Source organism: Myodes glareolus, chromosome 1 (assembly GCF_982192425.1).
Source record: "Myodes glareolus chromosome 1, mMyoGla1.1, whole genome shotgun sequence".
Taxonomy (NCBI): Eukaryota; Metazoa; Chordata; class Mammalia; order Rodentia; family Cricetidae; genus Myodes; species Myodes glareolus.
In genome coordinates this window covers 76417497-76439853 of record NC_142026.1, presented here as the reverse complement: position 1 = coordinate 76439853, position 22357 = coordinate 76417497, and the positions used below count along the sequence as shown (strand labels likewise).

The 22357-nt window shown below is 37.5% G+C and overlaps 1 protein-coding gene across 1 annotated transcript; it reads left to right on the top strand.

Moving 5' to 3' along the window:
- The first annotated feature begins 7740 nt into the window (after nt 1-7740).
- On the top strand, nt 7741-21561 carry LOC125411813 (uncharacterized). The gene is made up of 6 exons (XM_048452187.3): nt 7741-7969; nt 8805-8931; nt 9177-9252; nt 13343-13461; nt 16453-16579; nt 17846-21561. Exons 4-6 carry the CDS (start codon nt 13432-13434, stop codon nt 19447-19449), a joined length of 1761 nt encoding a protein of 586 aa, XP_048308144.3. The 5' UTR covers nt 7741-7969; nt 8805-8931; nt 9177-9252; nt 13343-13431; the 3' UTR covers nt 19450-21561.
- The last annotated feature ends 796 nt before the right edge of the window (nt 21562-22357 follow it).

Here is a 22357-nt window from a genome sequence, read left to right as displayed (position 1 = left end):
TATGTCATACTGTTTACACAGAGAAATAAAATATAATATATAATCATTTTAGAAAGTATCTTTTCTTAATTTTTTGATACAGGATTTATCTGTATAATAGTTCTAGCTGTCCTGAAACCAGCTCTTGTAGATTAGGCTGGCTATGAACTCACTGAGATTCATTGCCTCTGCCTCCTGAGTGCCGGGATTAAAGGTGTGAGCCATCACTGCCCATAGAAAAGATCTTTTACTGAAATTAAAATTTACCTTCATTTTATGTGTGTGAGTATATTTGCCTGAATGGATACCTGTGTGCTCTGTATGCTACTGTGTGTAGAGGTCATAGGAGAGCATTGGATCCCATGGCACTAGAGTTAAAATCTGTTGTGTAGTGTCATGAGGGTGCTAGAAACTGAGCAGCATTTTAATAGACATTACAGAATCTGAACCTGGGGGAAAACTTGCAAATGTAGTGACTGTGTCAAATAATGGCAGCCTTAAAGTTCCAGCCTCTAAGACTTCCTTTCTAGGCTCAATTAAAGATGCCACGATAAGCTATAGGGGGTCTAAAAAAATCTGAGGGTTACCGTCTTGGGGTAAGAAATCTACTCAAAACAGCTTCCATCTATCCCTATTTCTTTATTCTTCGTTCTCTTCTTAATCATTTCTTTAAGTTCTCCCTTGTTCTGTCTTGTTCTACTTTGTTCTCTCTTGTTGCTTCTTGTTTTATCTGTTACTAGTGTTTCCAGTCACCTATATCCTTAAAACCCATATATATATCCATATATATCCTTAAAACCCAGCCCTCCAGGTTTCAGGTCTGAAATTCTTTTGTTCCATAAAAAATCAGATAAGAGTTCTCTCTCTCTCTCTCTCTCTCTCTCTCTCTCTCTCTCTCTCTCACACACACACACACACACACACACACACACACACACAGAGAGAGAGAGAGAGAGAGAGAGAAAGAGAGAGACAGAGAGAGAGAGATCAACGCATGTCTAGTGTACTTCTTAATGGAGAAAGTTAATTAAGAAAGGAATTAAATCATCAGAGGATCCTAGAGGGGAAGTTAATGCACATTTTTAGGTGGTAGATAAAAGGTTTTTGTTCAGTAAAATTATGAAGAGGGTGCAGATTTTTTTAAATCAGTGCACTATTTTTTTTCTCTTATAACATGCATAGAATCTGGTAACCAAGCAACCTACATAAAAATTAGGGAGAGGCCATGTCTCTTGATCTGATTAGCACATATATTAGAAGCTGCAATTTCTATGGGCCTGGGTCTGGAGTTAGACTTACTGCTCTAAGCAAATAAGACACAAAGTTTTGGGTCTAAATTATCAGTTCTGGGCTATGCTGTTATCAGTCATTCTAATTGGGGGTGTTGTGGGTCTTTCTCTGGGTTGCAGTTAATTATTTCTTCTGCTGTCCTGGAGAGTTAAACATTAGTTGTAAATTTCCTGAACTAAAATCATCAGTAAACTGAGGTAAAAGTGAGCATAAGGAGTTAGGAATCTTTTGAGGGAGATAAAAAGCAAAGCAACAGCTTGGGCAGTAATTCTATGTTCTTGGAGTTCTGTGAATATCTTAAATAAAATGCTCTTTCCTGGTCCCTAAGCACTGACCAAATGCCTGCTGATAAAGATAATTGCAGGAAGGCAGATCTCTGCATTTACCTAGGAGAGAGGAATGAAGGCCTACCAGTGTAAAACTGGTCTCTATGTTTAGTCTTTGAACAGCATGATTTTAATCCTAGCAGTAGGAAGGATGAAGCAAGAGAATATGGTGTGTTCCATGTCATTCTGCGTTAGTTCCAAGCTGACTATGACTGCACAGTATAACTCTCAAGAACATGAATAAGAAAATAGAGAACTATTTTTCATATGACCCTTCAGAGAGGACCTTTCATTATTGCTCTATCAACTGTTGGCCTACCTTATGCAAGGTACACTGTTTAGATAAAAATGAGAAGAATATTATTGGTCCCTGTGGTTTGGTATAGATCAAATTGGGGGTTCCTCTGAGCATCCAATTAATGGTTGTGCAACAGAAAAGGCCTCTGCTAAGTCTACTATTCCTGAAAATTTATAACTTACTTGTCTAATTAAATTTAAGAAAATATCAGTTATTGAATTTTTTACTTGTACAGTATTCCCTGAATTCTCTGAATTTTCTGATTTTCTAATTTTTCAGAGAATTACCTCATGTGTAATAAATATGTGAAGATCTTAGATCAAAGCACAAAGCATATTCTGCACAATCATAAAATATCCAAGAGAAGTCTTATAAATGTCATGTGTTTGGCAAAGTGATTCACAAATCCTCCCAGTATATACTTCCCAACACAAGTGACACTGTAGAAAACTGTCACAAGTACAGATTTGATAATCACAGAAATGCCTATATTGAATCACTAAACCTAAACAGACATAAAAGTGGGAACACTGGAGAAGAACCTTGCAAATATAACAACTATGTAAGCAGTTTCAATTTGTGTTCCATGATTAGTCAACATCAAAGAATCCACACAGGAAGGAAAGAACACAAAAATATGGAGTATGGTTTTGAACATAAACTCAAGCTAAAACAAACCAATTGTGGAAGGAAATCACACCAATGGAGGAAATGTGGAAAATGCTTCAAGATGGTCTCAAACCTAAGTAGACATCAGAGATCTCATTCTACATAGAAACCCTACAAATGTACTGAAAGGAACAAATCCTTTACCTTTGGCTCATCTCTTAGAATACATCAGAGAATACAAACAGGAAATAAATCTTATAAACGTAGTGAATCTGACAAAACATTTATGAATACCTCATACCTTAAGATACATCAGAGAATACATACAGGAGAGAAACCTTACATATGTTGTGAATGTGACAAATCCTTTACTCAGAAATACCATCTTAGAATTCATCAAAGATTTCATACAGGTGAGAAACTTTGTATATATTCTGAGTGTGACAAATCTTTTGCCAAGAAAGGCTATCTTAGACAGCATCAGTGAATGTATTCAGGTGAGAAATCTTACAAATGTAATGAGTGTGACAGATCCTTTATCATTACCTCACCTCAAAGAAAACATCAACAAATTCACACAGGAGAGGAACCTTACAAATATAGTAAATAAGACAAATCCCTTATCAGTGACTCAGCTCTTAGAAAATATCAGCGAGTACACACATGAGAGATTTTATGAATGTAGCAAATGTAAGAAATCATTCTCTGTTGACTCATCTCTTAGAAAACATCAGAGAATTCATTCAGGAGAGAAATCATACAAATATAGTGAATGTTAGATATATTTTATTCAGAAAGCCAACCTTAGAATACATTAAACAAATTATACATGAAAGAAACCTTACACATGTAATGTATTAGGAAAAGTCCTTACCCACCTCCCAGGAATGAGAAAATATCTGAAAATACAGACTGGGGAGAAAAAGTATCCAGAGCAAGTAATGTGACCTGTGTTTTATCCAAGCTCTGTCCCTAGTGATACTAAGGGCTCCACACTAGGGAATCATTATAAACATGAGAAATGTGTGAAAGCCTTTAAATAATGTTCAGATCTTGAAAAAAATGAGTTTATGCTAACAGAAATTCCGAAAATGTGACTATATAGGAAATTTTCATTCAGACTTTTTACTTGTTTATCCTCGAATTCTTCATAATGAAGACAAAATGGAGAAACCTGAGATAATACTATTGTGTAACAGTTTCGTGGAGACTGAAATGACCCATGGAAAAGAAGGTGATTAACAAAATACACCACTCAAAACAGCTTCAAGAAATCCCTGAAACAGACAAGATTCTGTATGCTTAACTCAAATGAAGAAACTCATGCAAATCATGCTGCTAAGAAGGGGATCTGAGCCACCAAGATTGAATGCTCTTTAACTTGTAGATATGCCGGTAGGTGTGCATTATTCATTAGCTGTGTCACGTGCTGTTTTCAAGTTTCATGGTAACAACTGTTTTTAAGTCCCTCGTACTCCAGTGATCAACTGCTTCTCTATATTCCTGTAAGCAAGTTGCATTTGATTCTGTTTTTAGTTTCCAGCTGGGATGAGCAGATATCTATGTGTGTTACATATGTATGTATATGTCTCATAAAACATGTGCTGAAACCAAAAATTTTTCCTCCCAACTTTTACACAGAAAACTGATAATAGAGGAGAAGTTTTCAACCTGTGGGTTGTGATCACTTTGTGATTAAAGATCTTTTTCACAATGGTTGCCTACAAGATAGGAAAACACATACTTTCAGTGGTTTTAGTCACTGAGACCCCGTGCCTCTATCTGTCTCCATGTGGGTCTGCCCACATCATATCTGTTATGCCCAAATCCGTGAGGTCTCCGCCCAAGGCAACAAGGAAACCGAGTCCTGTATGTAAAAGCAAAGAGCCTTTATTTTAATCAAGTTTGCAAACTTGGTCTCTCCATGTCCAATGTATTGGATAACTGGAGAGCTCTGAGCTCACTTAGAATTGCGTTTTTATAGTAGTAAAGGTGGGGGTGAGGGGTCTCTGAGGTTCAGGAGCCCTGATTGGCTAACATTTGTCTTGGGTGTCCTGGTGAATGTGCCCTGGTAGCTGTTTCTATCTACAGTGCTTGGAATGCCAGGCATTTCCTTTGAATGGTTTGCTCTTGGATGGGGGTTGGGTTATTTCAGTTTGTTGTTCTTTCCTGCTACCAGGTATTGCTTCAGGGTAAACTGAGACTCAGGCCTCTTAATAAATTTATCAAGGGCTGAGTTCTACTCTGGCAGATGATAATGGTTGGAAGTAGGGAATTTCCTTTGGGTGACCTGCCCAGATTTAGCTTATCATGGCTGGCCCCCACAATATCCACCCACATAGGAATACTAAGAACTGCTTTAAAGGGTTGCAGCATTAGGGAACTTGGAACCATTGTATTAGAGGTAAGGCATTCTAGTCAACAAAAACAGAAAAGGTTGTGCTCAGTGTTCCAGGATTAATTTCATAGTAGTGCTTGGTTAAAGTATAAAGGCTCCACACATAGGAAATAGGGAAGCCTCAGATTGAAATATCATGAAACTATGAACCTTTAATGAGATAATCTATGAATAAGACACAATGTATTTGTGCTCATATATAGTTTAGAAATTCCTAACTATGTGCTGTAAAATCAACTTGACATACCGAGAAAAGAAAGTATTTAGTCAACTCCAAACCATTAAGTTAGAATAGTGATTTAAAAAAAGGAAGAATTATAAATTTTGGACTTTGGATAAAGCTGTTTGTTATGGTAAACAAGTCAGTTTCATTACATATTTTTTATAGATTTCAACACAAGAAGGTGGCCTTATTAATCCCATGGGAAAATATTATTTGGGCAAATTTTAATGTTCTCAGCATTGGAGTTTATTGAAAGGGTAGCTCATGGTTAGTGTTATGCCCAAATCTGTGAAGTCCCTTCAAAGCCAACAAGGAGACCGAATCCTGTAGGTAAAAGCAAAAAAGCCTTTATTTTATGCTGTAATGATCTGTTCTGTCTCTTTAAGAGACAAGCCACGCCCACTCCCTCCCCCATCTGCTGAGACAGGCTGCTCTTCAGCTTCCAGCCTGAGTTCCTTCTCTTTTCCATCTCCCTCTCAAAGAGGCAGCTTCTGTCTCTCCCCACTTCTCCCCTTCCCCCTTCTGTCTTCCTTTCTCTCTCTCTCTGCCTCTCTGCTCTCCTTCTTATCCCCCTTTCCTCCCATAACCCACTGAATAAATATCCAACCTCACTCTGCATGGCGTGTCTATCCATGTCTGTGTCTCTTGCTGGCTGTCACATGTCTCCCTGCCCTGGACCAGCCACAGCATGGGGCCTGCAGCCGTCCCTACCTGGGACTGGTTGCTTTGAGGGCCTGCTGCCTGCCACCACATGGCCCGCAGCCACCTCTTGGGGACCTGCAGCGTTTCTGCTGCCTGCCACCACCTGGGGTCCTACAGCATTTTTAATAATTCATTTCATATGCAAGTTTGCAAACTTGGTCTCTCAGCATGTCCAACGTATTGGAATAAACGGAATGTCCCGAGCTCACTTAGTTGGGTTTTTATAGTAGTAAAGGTGGGGGTGAAGGGTTTCTGAGGTTCAGGACCCCTGATTGGCTAACATTTGTCTAGGGGTGTCCAGGTGAGTGTGTGCTGGCTGGTGTTAGGCATTTTCTTTGGATGGTCTGTTTTTGGGTGGTACTTGGGTAATCTCAGCTTGTGGTTCTTCCTGCAACCAGGTATTGCTTCAGGGTAAACTACTGAGATTTAGGCCCCTGTTAAATTTATCCATGGTTGAGTCCTACTTTTGCAGGTGATAACAGTTGGAAGTAAAGAATTTGCTTTGGGTTATCTGCTCATAGTTAGCTTATCATGGCTGGCTCCTACAGTTAGTACAATTTTGAATAAATTCTGGCTCTTCTTTCCAAATGTTCAAAGCTATTTCTGTCAGTTGATGCTGTATCAGGGATGTTGGGCCTGGAGAGTTCAGTTTCTGGACTGGTCCTTAACAATTTGGGTTTGCAGCTGGCTGGACAGACTCTGGAGATATCAATTTTATGTGCTCAATGGATAGAGACCTCTGCTTGATGATCTTGAAATTATTATTCTACGTTGCTACAGATTTCCAGTATCATGGTAAAATTTTAAACTTGTGCACAATGCACAATATTGCACCCCACCCCATACCATTGTTTTCTTTACTTGGTAATTATGTATAAACATAGTTCTTGTCTACAGTGGTAGCAAGCAAGTGGCAGGGCTGATTAAAGTCAGTGAAGGTACCCTAACAGCCTGGAGCTATGTGGAAGGGAGCATGGACTTAGAAGGCCATATGCAAATCAGTGGGGCAGGGACAATACCATATATGAAGGGTGATGGCAACTGAAGCAGTCTTTGTGGGCTTGGAAGCAGCATTTGTTGGAAGAGCCTGGTAAGAGCCAGATCACAGGAGACTGATGGTAATTCCTAGAGGGATATCCTGGACCTACATTTTTAGAAACAAAACAGACCTTAGATGGAGATGGAATTTTACAGGTCCTGGAAGACTCCCATCAGTTGCAGAACACCCTGTGGGACAATGTGGTGAAGTTATGAATACACTGTGCTTTTGGGAACTACAAACAGACTGGACCGGAAGGGTGATCAGTTTCTGTGTTTCTGAGGAGCAGGACACAGGCTCTCAGAATTCTATTGTGGATACCTCTCCCCCTGTCAGTAAACTTTAATATGGATCGGGGCTTATTAGAATTCCTTTCATTTGTCTCGTAGTTGCCAGGATATTCACAGACCTATCTGAAAAAGCATTTGCTTCACCTCTATTGTAGCATAAATCTAACTGGCCTTAATAATAAAAACCCGGCGTCATATATCATGGTAAATGGTAATTGTATCAAAGAAATAAAGGAACCAGCAAAATAAAATGCAACTTTTGTTGTACTAACTACATGCATCTGCCTTTTTAATGACGACGTATCAGAAGGTTTCAGAACCCAGGGTTGGGATCAGATACCAGGGTGCACTGTCCTCCTAGATCCAGTTCTGATCTAGGCTGGCAGTAAGCATGTGGGGAGGCTGTGCAGAGCAGGTCCAGGGCAGCCTAATACCCAGTGGAGGGATGAGTGCCCGACAGAGTGGGGACACCTGCGTCTTTAGCGGAATTTAGGGGTAAAGAAAGAGTGAGGTGACTTGGAAAACTAAAAGAATAGAGCTTGTGGTAGAGGAATCACGTAACCGGAAGCGCGGTGTAGTGGGCGGGGCCAGCAGGAGCCGCACCAAGAACCGGGCTGAACGGACAGGGGCTCCCGCTAAGTCCCTGTTGGATTTGGGAAGCCGCCTTGTCCGGAACTGGGCGAGGAAGACCCGGCTGGGGACTTGAAAACTTCCCGGAGCCGCAGTCGCCGCAGTCGCCGCGGGGCGGCCTGGGAAAGTCAGCAGTCAGCTGCGCAGTGGGGGAACGGCTGCCCCGCGGCCCTGGAACCTCCCAGGTCAGAGGAGCTGCGGGGCTGGGAACCAGGTGGGAAGGGAGCAGGGGTATGCTCGCTGAGGCAGCCGAGAAGGACAGCTTTCAAAATTTGTTGTTGATATCTTTCCGTTGTCGGTAAGTTTGAGATCCTATGAAGTAGGTCTTAATATTGATATTGGTATTTTTTTTCACTTGCCTTATGAACCATAAAATGAGACTATTTTCTCATAAAATAATTCCTAGAATAATCTGGAAGAACACTTGCATTATTTTTTTTGTTTGCAGACAGGGTTTTCTTTGCTATTGTGGCCGTTTCAACGCTCCTGAAATTTAAAATCATCCATGCTTTCTAACTCCCCTGTTTTACCACTTGCTTATTCAAGAGAGTATCCTTTGCTCTTTAGACTAGCCAAAGATGTTTATAGATAATAATCACACGAGGAACCAATGCACATATGATTATATTTTATAGAGAACATGTATTTTATGGAGTGCCACAGATACGGTTATAAACCCTTTACTCCCCATTAATTTTCTGTGTGAGAGATATGCAGTGTGTGATGTAAATACAACATTCAGAATTGCGTCCTCATATGCTGTGTTCTTGTGTTACATCTTAGGTCCTCATATGCTGTATTCTTGTGAAACACCTTATACTGTTAGAGTATATCAGACCACACTGATATACTGTTTCATAGTTAGCAAAGTCACTTTAGATTAAAAGAAAATTAGAAAGCATCTTTTGAATAATTATGACTACACACCTGTATCAGAAATATACCTCCTTGGTTGAAGAAAAGCACTCTGCCCATGTGCATACACGTGGCGAAACTGTTTTGTTTGTTTGTTTGTTTCAGGGTTTGTTGACATTCATTTCTGTGACTGTGGACTTCTTGCAGGAGGCATGGGAATGCCTAGACCCTGCTCACAGGACTTTTTGCAGAGATCTTCTATTGGAGAAGTATAGCAGCATGGATTCTGAGGGTGAGAATAGTTTTCATGCAGTCTCCCTTGCTCTTCCTCAGCGTTTCTGAGAAAACTGCACATGTGTGAGATGTGTATGAATGAGTCTCACATCTCGGAGAATAAAGTGAAATCCAAAGAGAAGGAGACTGTGTTCTTTTTATTTCCTCTCTCCTTCATGTTTATCATATGTTAGTTAACACCGTTTGTTGTTGCTCCATGAAATGTTCCAGGTGCTTTCTGAAGAATCTTTTTCCCATATGCAGGTCTCACATTGTCAATAAGTCCTGCTCACCTGTAAGTCAGAACAAAGAGCCCTGGATGTGAAGAGAGAGGATCCAGGTATGTCACAGCAATTGAGGAAGGCGTGAAAAGATGGAAAGGGCTCAAGTGACAGTAGAAGGAGGACATGAGATTGGATTTACCTCATTCTATTTATTATTTTAATTACTATTATTATTTAATATTTATTTTATTAGAAATGATTCTAGAGAATTCCACTGAGAATAATTTCAGGATTGTCTAATTGTAGGTGTTTGATGCTCTTTATTAAGTACTAATCCTTAGAGTTAAATTTATTTTCTTTGCATGAGAATGATGCCGCCCTTCCTCTATTTTCATCACTGATTATGTTTTTATACCAACATTATGTGGTTTCATTACTGTAATTTTAATACAGTGGTTAGTTAGAGCCATTGAAGCCTCTTTGTCCTTAATGCAGGGTTTTATAGCATTTTTGCACTCCTTCAGGTTTCGTGTCTATATATAGAGTTAATTTCCAGCAGGATTTTGATAAGATTTGCTTAATATCTCTGCCAAGTATTAGACTCTACATTGTCTACGTCTTGATATGCTCTTGTTGTCTGTCTTCAACACTCCACAGTTTGCATTGCTATAATTTTTATGTTTTGAAATTACCATTGGGTTTGATCCTGCTCTCATAATTTTCTCATAATTTCTTAAATCTTAGGAACATTTTCTCCGTTTACATAAAAAATGCTTGTGTGATCTGGGTACAAACTACTTAGAATCTTTACAGAGCACAAATATCCTTTTATATTTCTTCACATGTCTGAATGAGAACGTGTTGTAGGATGAGTGGCGGGCTGTGTCCCGCCACCCAGCTAGCTTAGCCCTGATATCATTACACAGAAACTGTATTCATTTAAACATTGCCTGACCCATTATTTTTAGCCTCTTATTAGCTAACTCTCACATCTTGATTTAACTCATTTCTAATAATCTGTGTGCTTAGATGTTCAGGATTGAGACTACATCTTGATGGATTGTTCTTGTTATGAGTATAAGGTGACCTTCTCCCTCTCTTCTGCTTGATTTTAGTTTGAAATCTATTTTGTTAGATATTAGGATAGCTACACCCACTTGTTTCTTTGGTCCATTAGATTGTAAAATTTTTTCCAAGTCTTTGTTCTGAGGTAATGTCGGTCTTTGAGATTGAGGTGTGTTTTTTGTATTCAGCAGAAGGCTGGATCCTGTTTATATATTCTTTCTCTTAGCCTGTGTCTTTTTATAGGTGAATTGAGTCCATTGATATTAAGAGATATCAATGATCAGTGGTTGTTAATGCCTGTTATCTTTTAGTGGTACTATATGTGTGTTTCCCTTTTTGGGGGGATTTGCTGGTGTGAGGTTACTTGTTCCCAGTGTTTTTGTGGGTGCAGTTAGCTTCCTTGGATTGGGATTTTCCTTCTAGTACTTTCTGTAGGTTTAAATTTCTCGATAGGCATTGTTTAAATCTTCTTTTGTCATGCAGTGTTTTGTTTATATATCGATGGTGATTGAAAGCTTTGCTAGGTATAATAGTTGGGCTTGCATCCGTGATCTCTTTGTGTCTGTAGTACACCTGTCCAGGACCTTCTGATTTTCATGGTTTCCATTGAGAAGTTGGTATAGTTTTGATTGGTCTGCCTTTATATGCCATTTGACCTCTTTCCTTTGTAGCTCTTAACATTCTTTCCTTATTCTGTATGTTTTGTATTTTGATTATTAAATGGCGAGGGGATGTGTTTTTTATTTTTATTTTAATATTTATCCAATCTATCTGGCCTTCTGTAAGTTTCTTGTACCTTCATAGGGATATCCTTCTTTAAATTGGAAAAGTTTTTATCTTTTTTTAAAATATATTTTCTGTGCCTTGAAACTGCAGTTCTCTTTCTACTATCCCTATTATTCTTAGGTTTTGTCGTCATCATGTTCTAGATTTCCTGGATGTTTTGTGTTAAGAATTTGTTGGATTTAATGCTTTCTTTGACCAAGGAATCAATTTCCTTTATAACATCTTTAACACCTGAGATTCTTTCTTCCGTCCCTTGTATTCTGCTTGCTATACTTGCCTCTATAGTTCCTGTTTGCTTACCCAGATATTCCATATCCAGAATTCCCTTGGTTTGTGTTTTCTTTATTGCCTCTATTTCATTCTTCAGGTCTTGAACTGTTTGCTTTACTTGTTTGGTTTTTCTTGGTTCTCTTGGGTTTCTTTGAGGAATTTATTAATTTTTACCAAACTTTTGTTTGTCTTTTCTACCATATCTTTAAGAGAGTTTTTCAGTTTCTATTTAAAAATCTCCATCATCTTCATTAAGTTATGTATAAAATCATTTTCTTCTTTTTCTGGGTTAGGATGATCAAGTCTTCCTGTTGTATGACCACTGGGTTCTGTTGTTACCATGTTGTTTTTTAGGTTGGATGAATTCTTGCATTGTCACTTATCCATGTCTTTCTTCAATTGATGCTGATGCCAGCAGTGTCTTTATGTCTTGGCTCAATCCTTGCAGTGGCTGTCAGCATCTTTTGGAACTGTTCTTGGTCTGCTCTGTACTGTCAATGTCTGTTTCTCAGGGAGGCACTGAGGTCTCTCTTAGCCTGCTCTCTTGGTCTGTTCTACTGGTTTGCTCTCTTCTCCACTCTGTGCAATTCCTGCTTATGCTTCAGAGTTCTTCTTTTGGTCTTCTCTCATGGTCCTCTCTGTGTAGTTGCTGCTTGTGTTTCAGTATTCCTCTGAGCTTGTGACACCTGGGGGCATATTGGAGGGTTTTAGTGTGGAGTGGGACTTGTAGTTTGCAGGGTCTGGTGAATGTGGCTGTATTGGGGCAGCCTATCTGTAGGAAATTCTCATTCTGGCTAACTGGAGAAGCTGAGGCAGGAGGGGAATTGGCCCTGGGTTGTGCCCTACTATGGAGGGCCTAGTGAGTGGTATGTCCTGCCAAGTGGCTGGTCACTCACCTCTTGGTCCTCTCTGTATTTTAGCAACTGTGTTTCACAGTTTTACTGAGGTTGCAGGAGAATAGGCAAGTTTGGGTCCAGGATGGGGCTTATAGTTTGCAGAGTTTGGTGGATGGTATGGTGGTGTAGGAGGGTCTTCTGTCTATGTGTTACTTTCATTGGTTAAATAAAGAAACTGACTTGGCTTTTTGATAAGGCAGAGTTTAGATAGGTGGAGTAGACTGAACAGAATGCTGGAAGAAAGAAAGCAGAGTCAGGCAGACGCCATGACTCTTCTCTCCAAGACAGACACTGGTTAGACTCATTTCGGTAAGCCACAGTCAAGTGGTGATACAGATGATTAGAAATGGGTTGAATCAATATGTGAGAGTTAGCCAATAAGGGGCTAGAACTAATGGGCCAGGCAGTGTTTAAATGAATACAATTTCCATGTAATTATTTCAGGTAAACTAGCCGAGTGGCCAGGCACTGGGAACACAGCCCACCGCTCTTTTTACAACAGTGTGGGTTATTGGGATAGCCTACCTGGAGGAAACTCTCTTCCTGCCTGGCTTGAGAAGCTGAGGTAGTTGGGGGAGGGGCCCGGGGTTTTATCCCCATATTGAGGGCCTAGAGAGCAGGTTTCCTGCTGGGTGGCTGGTCATTCACCTCTTGATCCTTTCTGTATTGTAGCAGGCTATTTTTCTGAGTTCCACTCTTGGTCCTCCCTTTGTAGTAGCAGGTTGTTCAGAAAATATTTTTATGAGTAAAATTAGGGATAGTAATTTTCTTCCTTCTAGTTAAAAATGGTATTTTGCTGATATCTGCATTGAAAATAATCTGACTCCCCAGCTTTCTTATTCATATATTACTTTTGTAAAATATCTTATTTTCTGAGTATTTTTATGCCTAAAATCTCTGATTGTCATTATCTTTCTTTCTAATTATGATCTACAGTGCATTTTGAATGGATGACCTCTGTCATTTATAACTTTCTTCATATGCCTTTCCTTCTCCATGAATTTTAAGAGCCCATGTTTCTGGTTGCAATGATCAGGCTCATAGCCATTTTCTTTCTTCACTCTAAATATATCCTTTCATGCTTTCCTCTCTGTAGGAATGTTGACAAAATTTTTGGTATCATTTTGGTTTTTTTCAGTCTTTTTTATGTGGTTTGGCATTGACCTTAATATAGTTGTGTTAATTTTAGTTTTATATTTTTGACACCTTGATGGAAATTTCAACAAGAATTCCAGTCTTTGTTTTCTGAGAGAGAATCTCTGAAGAGCAACAAGAAGAATGAATGCATCTGTGGTAAATGCTCCCCAGGTCAGTATCATGTTCACATATCTTTGAAAATTGTTTTTATTATTGAAACCATTTAATTTCTAAATTCCCCATCAGTGTCAGTGTTATCAAAAGTGTTCCTTTTGCCTAATTTATTTGTCTTTTTCTTCTTTTACATTCAAGTTTATGTCTTTATATATTTTAACTGTATAGCAGAGACTGGTGCCATTAAATTTTCACTTGGTTTTATACTGTGAGGCCATGAATTTCCATGGACTTAAAACTTGAAGTTCTAAAACATAAGCTATTGTAAATGACACTCAAAGAAATATATTGAAGGCCATTTTCCACATAGAATGGACTTGTATCCTTTTATATTAGGAAGGATGGTCTCATGTGCCACATAGTTGTATATCTGTAATTGTCAGTTTTCCAGGAACAGACTTATAAACATGGACATGCCATTACATGGACCTTTTTACTGATATCACTGAGCAACTTACAGGAAAGTAGGGCTAGAAGAGACTCATTGTCTTGTATCTTAATAGTAAATATTTTAGCACCATAGGGAATGTAGATGATAGAAGTAATATATGGCTTACTCTTACCAGAAAGTTGATATGTCTGTGAAGAGATGAAGGTTATAGTATTCTGGGTTGTCTTTTTGCCATATTATGTCACACAGTGATGTGTGTTGACACCTAAAATTTACTTATCTCAGGAAAAATTCTTTTCAAAGTTCAACTGTTAATTCTCTTAAGAAAAATCTTATTTTCTCTATCTTCTATTGCATTTTTCAGAAGGGGCATGAGTACTTCTGTCTCCACCTTTTGTATGTCATCATGTAGAATATATTAAAGTAAGAATTTTCTATAGAGGACTGATTGTGTGCTTCACATAAGGCATCAATTTTGAAGCATAAATGACTGTCTCTTTTAATGACTTTACTCTGTTCTTTTCTTTTGGTCAAAGAAGACCCTCTCCAACCTATGTTTTGTTTTTTTTCTCCCCCTGGAGATTTGTATTACATAGGGAGACAATTCTGAAGACTGATCTTAATGTTTCTATTTCTTTCTTTATAGTAATATTTTATTTAAGTATATGAGGGTTTTCTGCATATGTTTATGTACACTATATGATGAATTATGCCCCTGGATCCATGAAGTAAGACATTGTAGGTAGTTGCCATGTGTTTAGAAAGAATTAAAATAGGTTTTTCTGCAGGAGCAGAAAGTATCTTTTACCTCTGAGCCATGTCTTCAGGCTCTGGATTAACATTTCAGGTACATACTTGTGACAGTATATGACCCTTTGTATTCTAGTTTTTGAAAAATAATACTTATCTATGATAAAATCCTATTATATGAATGAATTAAAATTCATCTAGAATTTTATAGAATATAATATATATTCTCTCTATATAAGTATACAGAATATAATATATATTCTATATATAAGTATATATACTTATATATATATAAGAATATATATAAATATAGAAAAGAATAAAGTTGAAATTAAGAGGTGTAAATTTTCATCATTTGAGTCAATCGTATTTGCAATAATGTATTCAAAATTAATAAAGTTAGACTATTTCTCCATTCTTTTAATACATTTGTTTAGATAACAAAATGTTTATACTTCGTCTGAATGCTTTGTCACATATGCTATTTATTCACATATATATTTCTAATTCTGTAGTGACATAACATGGAATTAATGAAATTGCTATTATCAGTATTGTTGCAACTTCTAGAAAATTTAAATGGCATTAATATTATCTAATTCTGCATTTTCTGTTTATTTCGTTGTTATAAATATGTCTCATAAAATAACTTTACAAATTATTTTATTTTATATGTTGTTTGGAATGTTGGAGATATACAATGATTTTTTTACCCCTTACTCTTGAGAAAATAATGACCTAAAAGACAAATGAACTCTACATTCCACAGTCTACCTGTTTGTTCTACAAAGGGTAAAGCAGTGTTCCTAGGCCTCAGGCTCTGAACTGAGCATTTTAGAATACAGTCATGTGAACCCAGCTTCAGACAGGATTGATCTAGTGTCCATATTCAAGCAATGTCGACAGTTGTATAATTTGGAAGCATACTTTTGCTTATTATAAATTTAATATCCAAAATGTGACATTGGGATTCTGTTTAATATCAACACATTTTTCATAAACATACATTCATGCCTCTAGACCTCAGATATATATGTTACATTCCCTAAAAGTTTGCTAATTGCAAGATTTTTACATCAAAATGTTCACAGAGATTGGAAATACAATCAAGACAATAAATATTTGATAAAGTATTTTTTTAAAAAATAAAATTACAATTATACATACATACATGCATACATACATACATACATACATACATACAGTAGAAGGCTGCTTGTTTGTGCCCAGCTGCTCAGACACAAAATAACCACACAGAAACTGTATTATTTGCAATACTGTTTGGCCAATAGATTAAGTGTATTTCTGGCTAACTCTTATATCCTAAACTAACCCATCTTCTTTAAGCTGTGTATCACCACATCACTGTGGCTTACCGGCAAAGTTTCGACATGTATGTCTTTGGTGGCGGCTCCAATATTTGTGGTTCAGCAGAGAACATTGAATTTCAAGGATCTGAAATTAAGTTATGTTTTGTATTGCCCTAAGTGTGCTGAGAATCAAAGCTCATTTTCAAGAACTTTAAGAAATTATAGATTGTAAACTCAAGACAAATTGTTCAGATCTTAAAAATCATCAGTAAGTTCATGTTGGTGAGAGACCTAATGGATATAGATATAAGCAGTGTACTACATCAGTCTATATATTGTCTCTGAAAGTAGCAATATAGAACTTCTAGAAAACTCTTGTCCTTTAAAAATTGCCATGACTCATCATATATATTATTATTATTATATATATAATAATCTATATTATATATATTACATGTCTCTAAATCTGTAGGTCTTTTTTAACCAAGAAATAATTTGTCAAGCAGTGCATGGTAAATGGGTAATTTCTCATTGCAGGATCTGTTAACATTCAGGGATGTGACTGTGGACCTCTCACAGGAAGAATGGGAATGTCTAGACTGTGCTCAGAGAGCTTTGTACATGGATGTGATGTTGGAGAATTACAACAATCTACTCTTTGTGGGTAAGAATGTTCTTTTTATAGAATTACTAATTCATTCTTTTTATTTACCTACTTTGTATCTATGTAAACTCTCTGAACCTAGAGAATCCCAGAAATGAGGGAAATTCTGGTTACCAACATAACTATTTAATGGTGCTTCACTGTCAATTTTATGTATTCTCTGGAAGAGTAACCAATGCTATATTCACTGTGATATTTTCAGCCCTCCTATCTAATATATAAAGAAAATTTAAATATTCAAAGAATATTGAATATTCAAAGCAAGGAAGTATATTACAGTACTCTAAATAATGAGAATATTTTAATTTTGTTTTGGGTTAAGCTCTCCACCTATTTCTGCTTATAAGCAATGCAAAAGGTTTTAGAGAAAGAGCTGTTGCTTGTAAGAATGTTTTTGTTTTGTTTTTTTGAGGTAGAGTTGCTATGTTTCATACTGGGACAGCATGAGTTTATATTTGCACTTTGGAGGCTGAATTAGGAGAACATGTTGAGTTTCCTGCTGACCTATTTTATGAGTTTCTAGCTGATGAAAGCTGTACTGTGTGACTCTGTTTCAAAAACATAAGAAAGAAGGAAACATTCTTCATATGATCCTTCACAAAGCTTCTTTCTCAAAGTTCTTTACTGCTCAAACACCTGTTTGTCTTCTGGGCTCAAAGTACAGTGTTTAGATAAGAATGAGAAGGCTATGTATGAGACTGACCTAAGATGTCTACATATGTATTACAGTTGTTTAGCTTGGGCTATTTGTGGAACTCCTAGCAGTAGCATCATTGCCTTTACCTGGATTTTTGGCTTGCTATTGGGAACTTATTCCTCATAGTGGGTTGCTTTGCCCAGCCTTAATATAAAGGAAGGAGCTTAGTCCTACCTCAACTTAATATGCCATGCTTTCTTGACATCCATGGGAGGCCTGCCATTTTCAGAACAGAAACTAAGGAAGAATTGATAGGAGGGCAGAGGGAAGGGGAACAGAAGAAACAGGAGAGGAGGGAGGGGGAGAAACTGCCGTTGGGATGTCAAATAAATGAAAAAAAAGGAAAAAAATGAGTATGCTATTATTGGTCCCCATAATTTGATATAGATCAGATTGGAGATTCTTTGAGCATCCATTTAATGATGGTGAAACAGAAAATTCCTTGGTTAAGACTTCTGTTTCTGAATGTTACCAGTTTATATGTTTTCTTATGCCTAAGAAAACATCAGGTATTGAATCTGTTATTTGTGCATTAATTGCTATTATCCATAACTGTACTAATTTTTCAGAAAAACATCATTTATGTGATAAATGTGAGAAGGTCCTACACCAAGGCACAAAGACCTTTATCCATGATCATGAAAATATTCAAGAGAAATCTTACAAATGTTATGAGCTTGGCCAAGTGATTCATGAACCCTGCCAATGTATACCTTATGATACAAGGAATACTGCAGAGAATTACAAGTACAGTTTTGGTAACCACATACCTGCCTGTGTTGAAACCACAATGCTCAATAGACACAAAAGTGGAATTGCTGGAGACGAACTTGGCAAATATGAAGACTATGTAAGTTGTTTAAATTTGTGTTTCATCATTAGCCAAAATCAAAGTACTCACAAAAAGGAAGAGCAGAAAAATACAAAGTATGGTCCATCTTTTCACTCTAATAGAGAAATTATATTGAAACAAAGTGATAATGGGAAGAAACCACACCATTGCAGGAAATGTGGAAAATTCTTCAAGACTTACTCAAGCCTCATTAGCCACCAGAGAGTCCATACTAAAGAAAAAACCTATAAATGTACAAAATGTAGTAATTCCTTTTTTCATTTTTCACAACTCAATGTCCATTACAAAACCCACTGTCTGGAAAAACCTTACAAATGTTCAGAATGTGGTAAGTGCTTCTGTCATACATCAGACTTTGAAAGACATTACAGGATCCACATTCGAGGGAAACCTTACAAATGTAGTGAATGTGACAAATCATTTTCCGCAAAACAAAATCTTAGAATTCATCAGAGAATCCACACAGGAGAGAAACCATACAAATGTAATGAATGTGGCAAATCTTTTAGAAGTGACCCCAATCTTAGAAATCATATGAAAAGACATAGAGGTGAGAAACCTTACAAATGTAGCGAATGTGAAAAATCCTTTACCACAAAAGACAATCTTAGAACTCATCAGAGAATCCACACAGGAGAGAAACCTTACAAATGCAATGTATGTGAGAAATCATTTACCTCAAAAGACTATCTTAGAATTCATCAGAGACTCCACACAGGAGAGAAACCTTACAAATGTAGTGAATGTGGCAAATCTTTTAGAGGTAGCCCAAGTCTTAGAAATCATCTGAAAAGTCATATAGGTGCAAAACCTTACAAGTGTAGTGAATGTGACAAATTCTTTACCACAAAAAGCAGTCTTAGAACTCATCAGAGACTTCACACAGGGGAGAAACCTTACAAATGTAGTGAATGTGGTAAATCCTTTTCAAGTAGCTCAAATCTTAAAACACATCTGAAAAGTCATTCAGATGAGAAACCTTACCAATGTAGTGAATGTGACAAATCGTTTTCATATGGCTCAAATCTTAGAACACATCTGAAAACTCATACAGGTGAGAAACCTTTCAAATGTAGTGAATGTGACAAATCCTTTACCACAAAAGACGGTCTTAGAACTCATCAGAGAATCCACACAGGAGAGAAACCTTATAAATGTAGTGATTGCGACAAATCCTTTGCCCAGAAAGTCCAACTTATGACTCACCAGAGAACTCATACAGGAGAGAAACCTTACAAATGTAGTGAGTGTAACAAATCCTTTACCAGAAAAGCAAATCTTAGAGGTCATCAGAGACTACATACATTAGAGAAACTTTAGAAATGTAGCAAATGTGAGAAATCCTTTACTGTTGGTTCAACTCTTAGAATATGTTCTGGGATATTTGATTACACTGTGAAGCCCAAGTTTATTATTAATATTGGATCAGGGACTGAAACCTAGAACTATTTAACAGGAATTAGCAAGTGAAAGTAAGATGCAGGGATGAACAATAAGGAATAGATGAGCAATTTGAAATTTCACAGTCTTTTTAGTTTGAGATGGCTGGGGAGACACTCTCTTGCTGAGTCTCTAGGCCTCTCTGAACCAGCATGTTTGGTGTGGGAAGTCCTTCTGAACATGCATTGTTTTTATTGGTTAATGAATAAATTATCTCTCTTGGGCCTGGTAGGGCAGAATAGAGGTAGGCAGGGAAAACTAAACTGAATGCTGGGAGAACAGACAAGCCATAACCTTGCCAGTAAGCCACTGCCACGTGGCGATATGCAGATTAATAGAAATTGCTTAAATTAAGATGTATAAATAGCCAATAAGAAGCTAGAGCTAATAGACCATTTAGTGATTTAATTAATACAGTCTTTCTGTGGTTATTTCGGGGATGAGCAGCTGGGAACAAACAAGCAGCCTCCTCTGACACATGTTTTCATCCCAATATCTGAATCCTGAGCCTTTATTGGTAAATAGAACAAAAGAGACTTAGGTAAAAGCTACATATGTTTGCTATGCCACAGCCAGTACTAGAAAAGTCAGAAATCCCACCAAACCACAGTCCAAGCAACAGTGTATTTAATCCAGACCCATGGAACTATGGTCAGGTGTAACTGCTTTGTTGACAGGAAAACAACTTGAACACATCAGAATAGATACTAAAGAGAAATATTATAAATGCAGTGAATGTGAGAAATCCTTTACTGTTTGCTCATTTTTTTAGAGTATATTAGAGAATTCATTCAGGAATATACCTTGCAAGTATAGTTGTCTTCATTAGGCTTTTATTGCTCTAAGAGACACCATGACCTTGGCAGTTCTCTTAAAGAAAAACTTTTAACTGGGGCTGGCTTACAATTTCAGAGATTTAGTCCATCAATGTCAGGGTGGGAAATATAGTGACATGCATGCAGACATAGTGCAAAAGAATGAACTGAGATGTCCATGGCATGATCCTTGGGTAGCAGGAAGTGAGCTGTGTACTAGGTGTGGCTTGAGCATATGTGAGACTTCATTGCCTGCCTACCTTGACAGTGACACACTTCTTCCAACAAGTTTACCCCTACTCAAAGAAGGCTGTCCCTCCTAAGAGAGCCATTCCTTGTGGGCCAGTCATTCACATTGGGGCCATTCCTATTCAAACCACCATAGTAGTGAATATGAGAATCCTTTTATCTATAAAATCATCCTGAGAACAGATCATAGTATTCATATGGTAGAGAAAACTTAAAAATGTAATGTATATGCAAAAGTCTTTACCAGCCTCTCAGGTCTAAGAGAACATCTGAAAATTTATACCAGTGAGACAAGTTACCATGGGAAATCATTTGGGATGTTCTTAAACCAAGGTCTGTTCTTAGCTACACTTGAGACTCCACACTAGAGAATCATTGTGAACATGAGATATTTGGGAAAACCTTTAAGTTAATTTCAAACCTTAGAAAACATCAAGAGTTAATGCAGAGAAATATGGGAAAATGTAGAACAAGTTTCATCAAAACCTTTTACTTGTTCAACCTCAAATGTTTCATAATAAAGACCAAATGGAAAAATGTCAATTATATGTAGTTGTGTAACAAATTTCTGGAGATCAGAATGATCCATTCTGGAGCGAAGCTCATTAAGGCAGGAAATACACCACTTAAAACAACTTTAATACATCCCTGAAACTGATAGGATTCAGTGTTCTTAACTCAAATGAAGAAACTCAGGGAAGTCATGTCCCTTTGAAGAGGATTTTAGTCATTAAGATAGGATGCTCTTTAACATGTAGGTTTGCCTACTGATGTGTAGCGTGCTCCAGGTGTGCATTATGCATAAGCTGTATCACATGCAGGTTTTGAGTTTCATCATTGGAACTGTGTTTGAGTCTCTCATGCTCTGGTAATTAACTGCTTCCCCATACTTCTGTAAGCAATTCCAATAAAACTCTTTGATTAAAAAGGTTGGACTTGATTGTGTTTTCCGTTTCCAGTTAGGATGAGTAGATGCATATGCATGTTGCATCTTCCTACTAAATATGTCTCATAAACATGTGCTTAACTCACTACTTGTTCCTCTGAACTTATAAACAGGAATTTGATATTAGAGTAGCAGTTCTCAACCTGTAGGCCATGACTCCTTTGGAATTAAAAGACCATTTCACAGGGCTTGCCTAAGATATAGGAAAATATATTTTCAATGGTCTTGCTGCTTCGGGGACCAGCCTCTAGGCAGCTCAGTGTTCGGGGGGTAGATATGTCACTGGTGAAGCTAAGAGCTTTTCAGTCTGAAGGGGTTAGGAAAAAGACATTCACACATTCTTTTGATTGTACCATTTATTCATCAGCCTCTTCTGATGGACTGGATGGGTTGCCTCTGGCTGCATGCTCACAGCCATATATATTGATCAATTGTCACATAAAGTATTTCTTCATTCCAAGGTTTCCAGCATTAATCTACATGTGTTACTGAAGGGGAGCATCACATTCATCCCTGACTCTAGCCTTTTATTAAGCATTGTGTGAAATGTGTATGTAGAGTATTTTCAGTGGTTGTGTAATTAAAGGCAGGTAATAATAGTTACCCTCATGGAATGAGATTTAGAGGAAGGATAGCCTCAAAAACGTGATGCAACCTTGAGATAGGAGTCCATAATGCATGAACAACTCAGCACTATGTTCTTCATATGCCATCATGAGGTAAGAGTGAAGTTTTAAATGATAGTCTCACAAACTCACAGCTCAGGAAAAGGATTACC

Excerpts from the sequence above, each read along its gene's own strand:
- LOC125411813 (XM_048452187.3), top strand. The coding sequence starts at position 13,432 with ATGAATGCATCTGTGGTAAATGCTCCCCAG. Across the intron at positions 13,462-16,452 it reads CTGTGGTAAATGCTCCCCAG|GATCTGTTAACATTCAGGGA; the intron begins GTCAGTATCATG and ends TTCTCATTGCAG. Across the intron at positions 16,580-17,845 it reads CAACAATCTACTCTTTGTGG|AAAAACATCATTTATGTGAT; the intron begins GTAAGAATGTTC and ends CTAATTTTTCAG.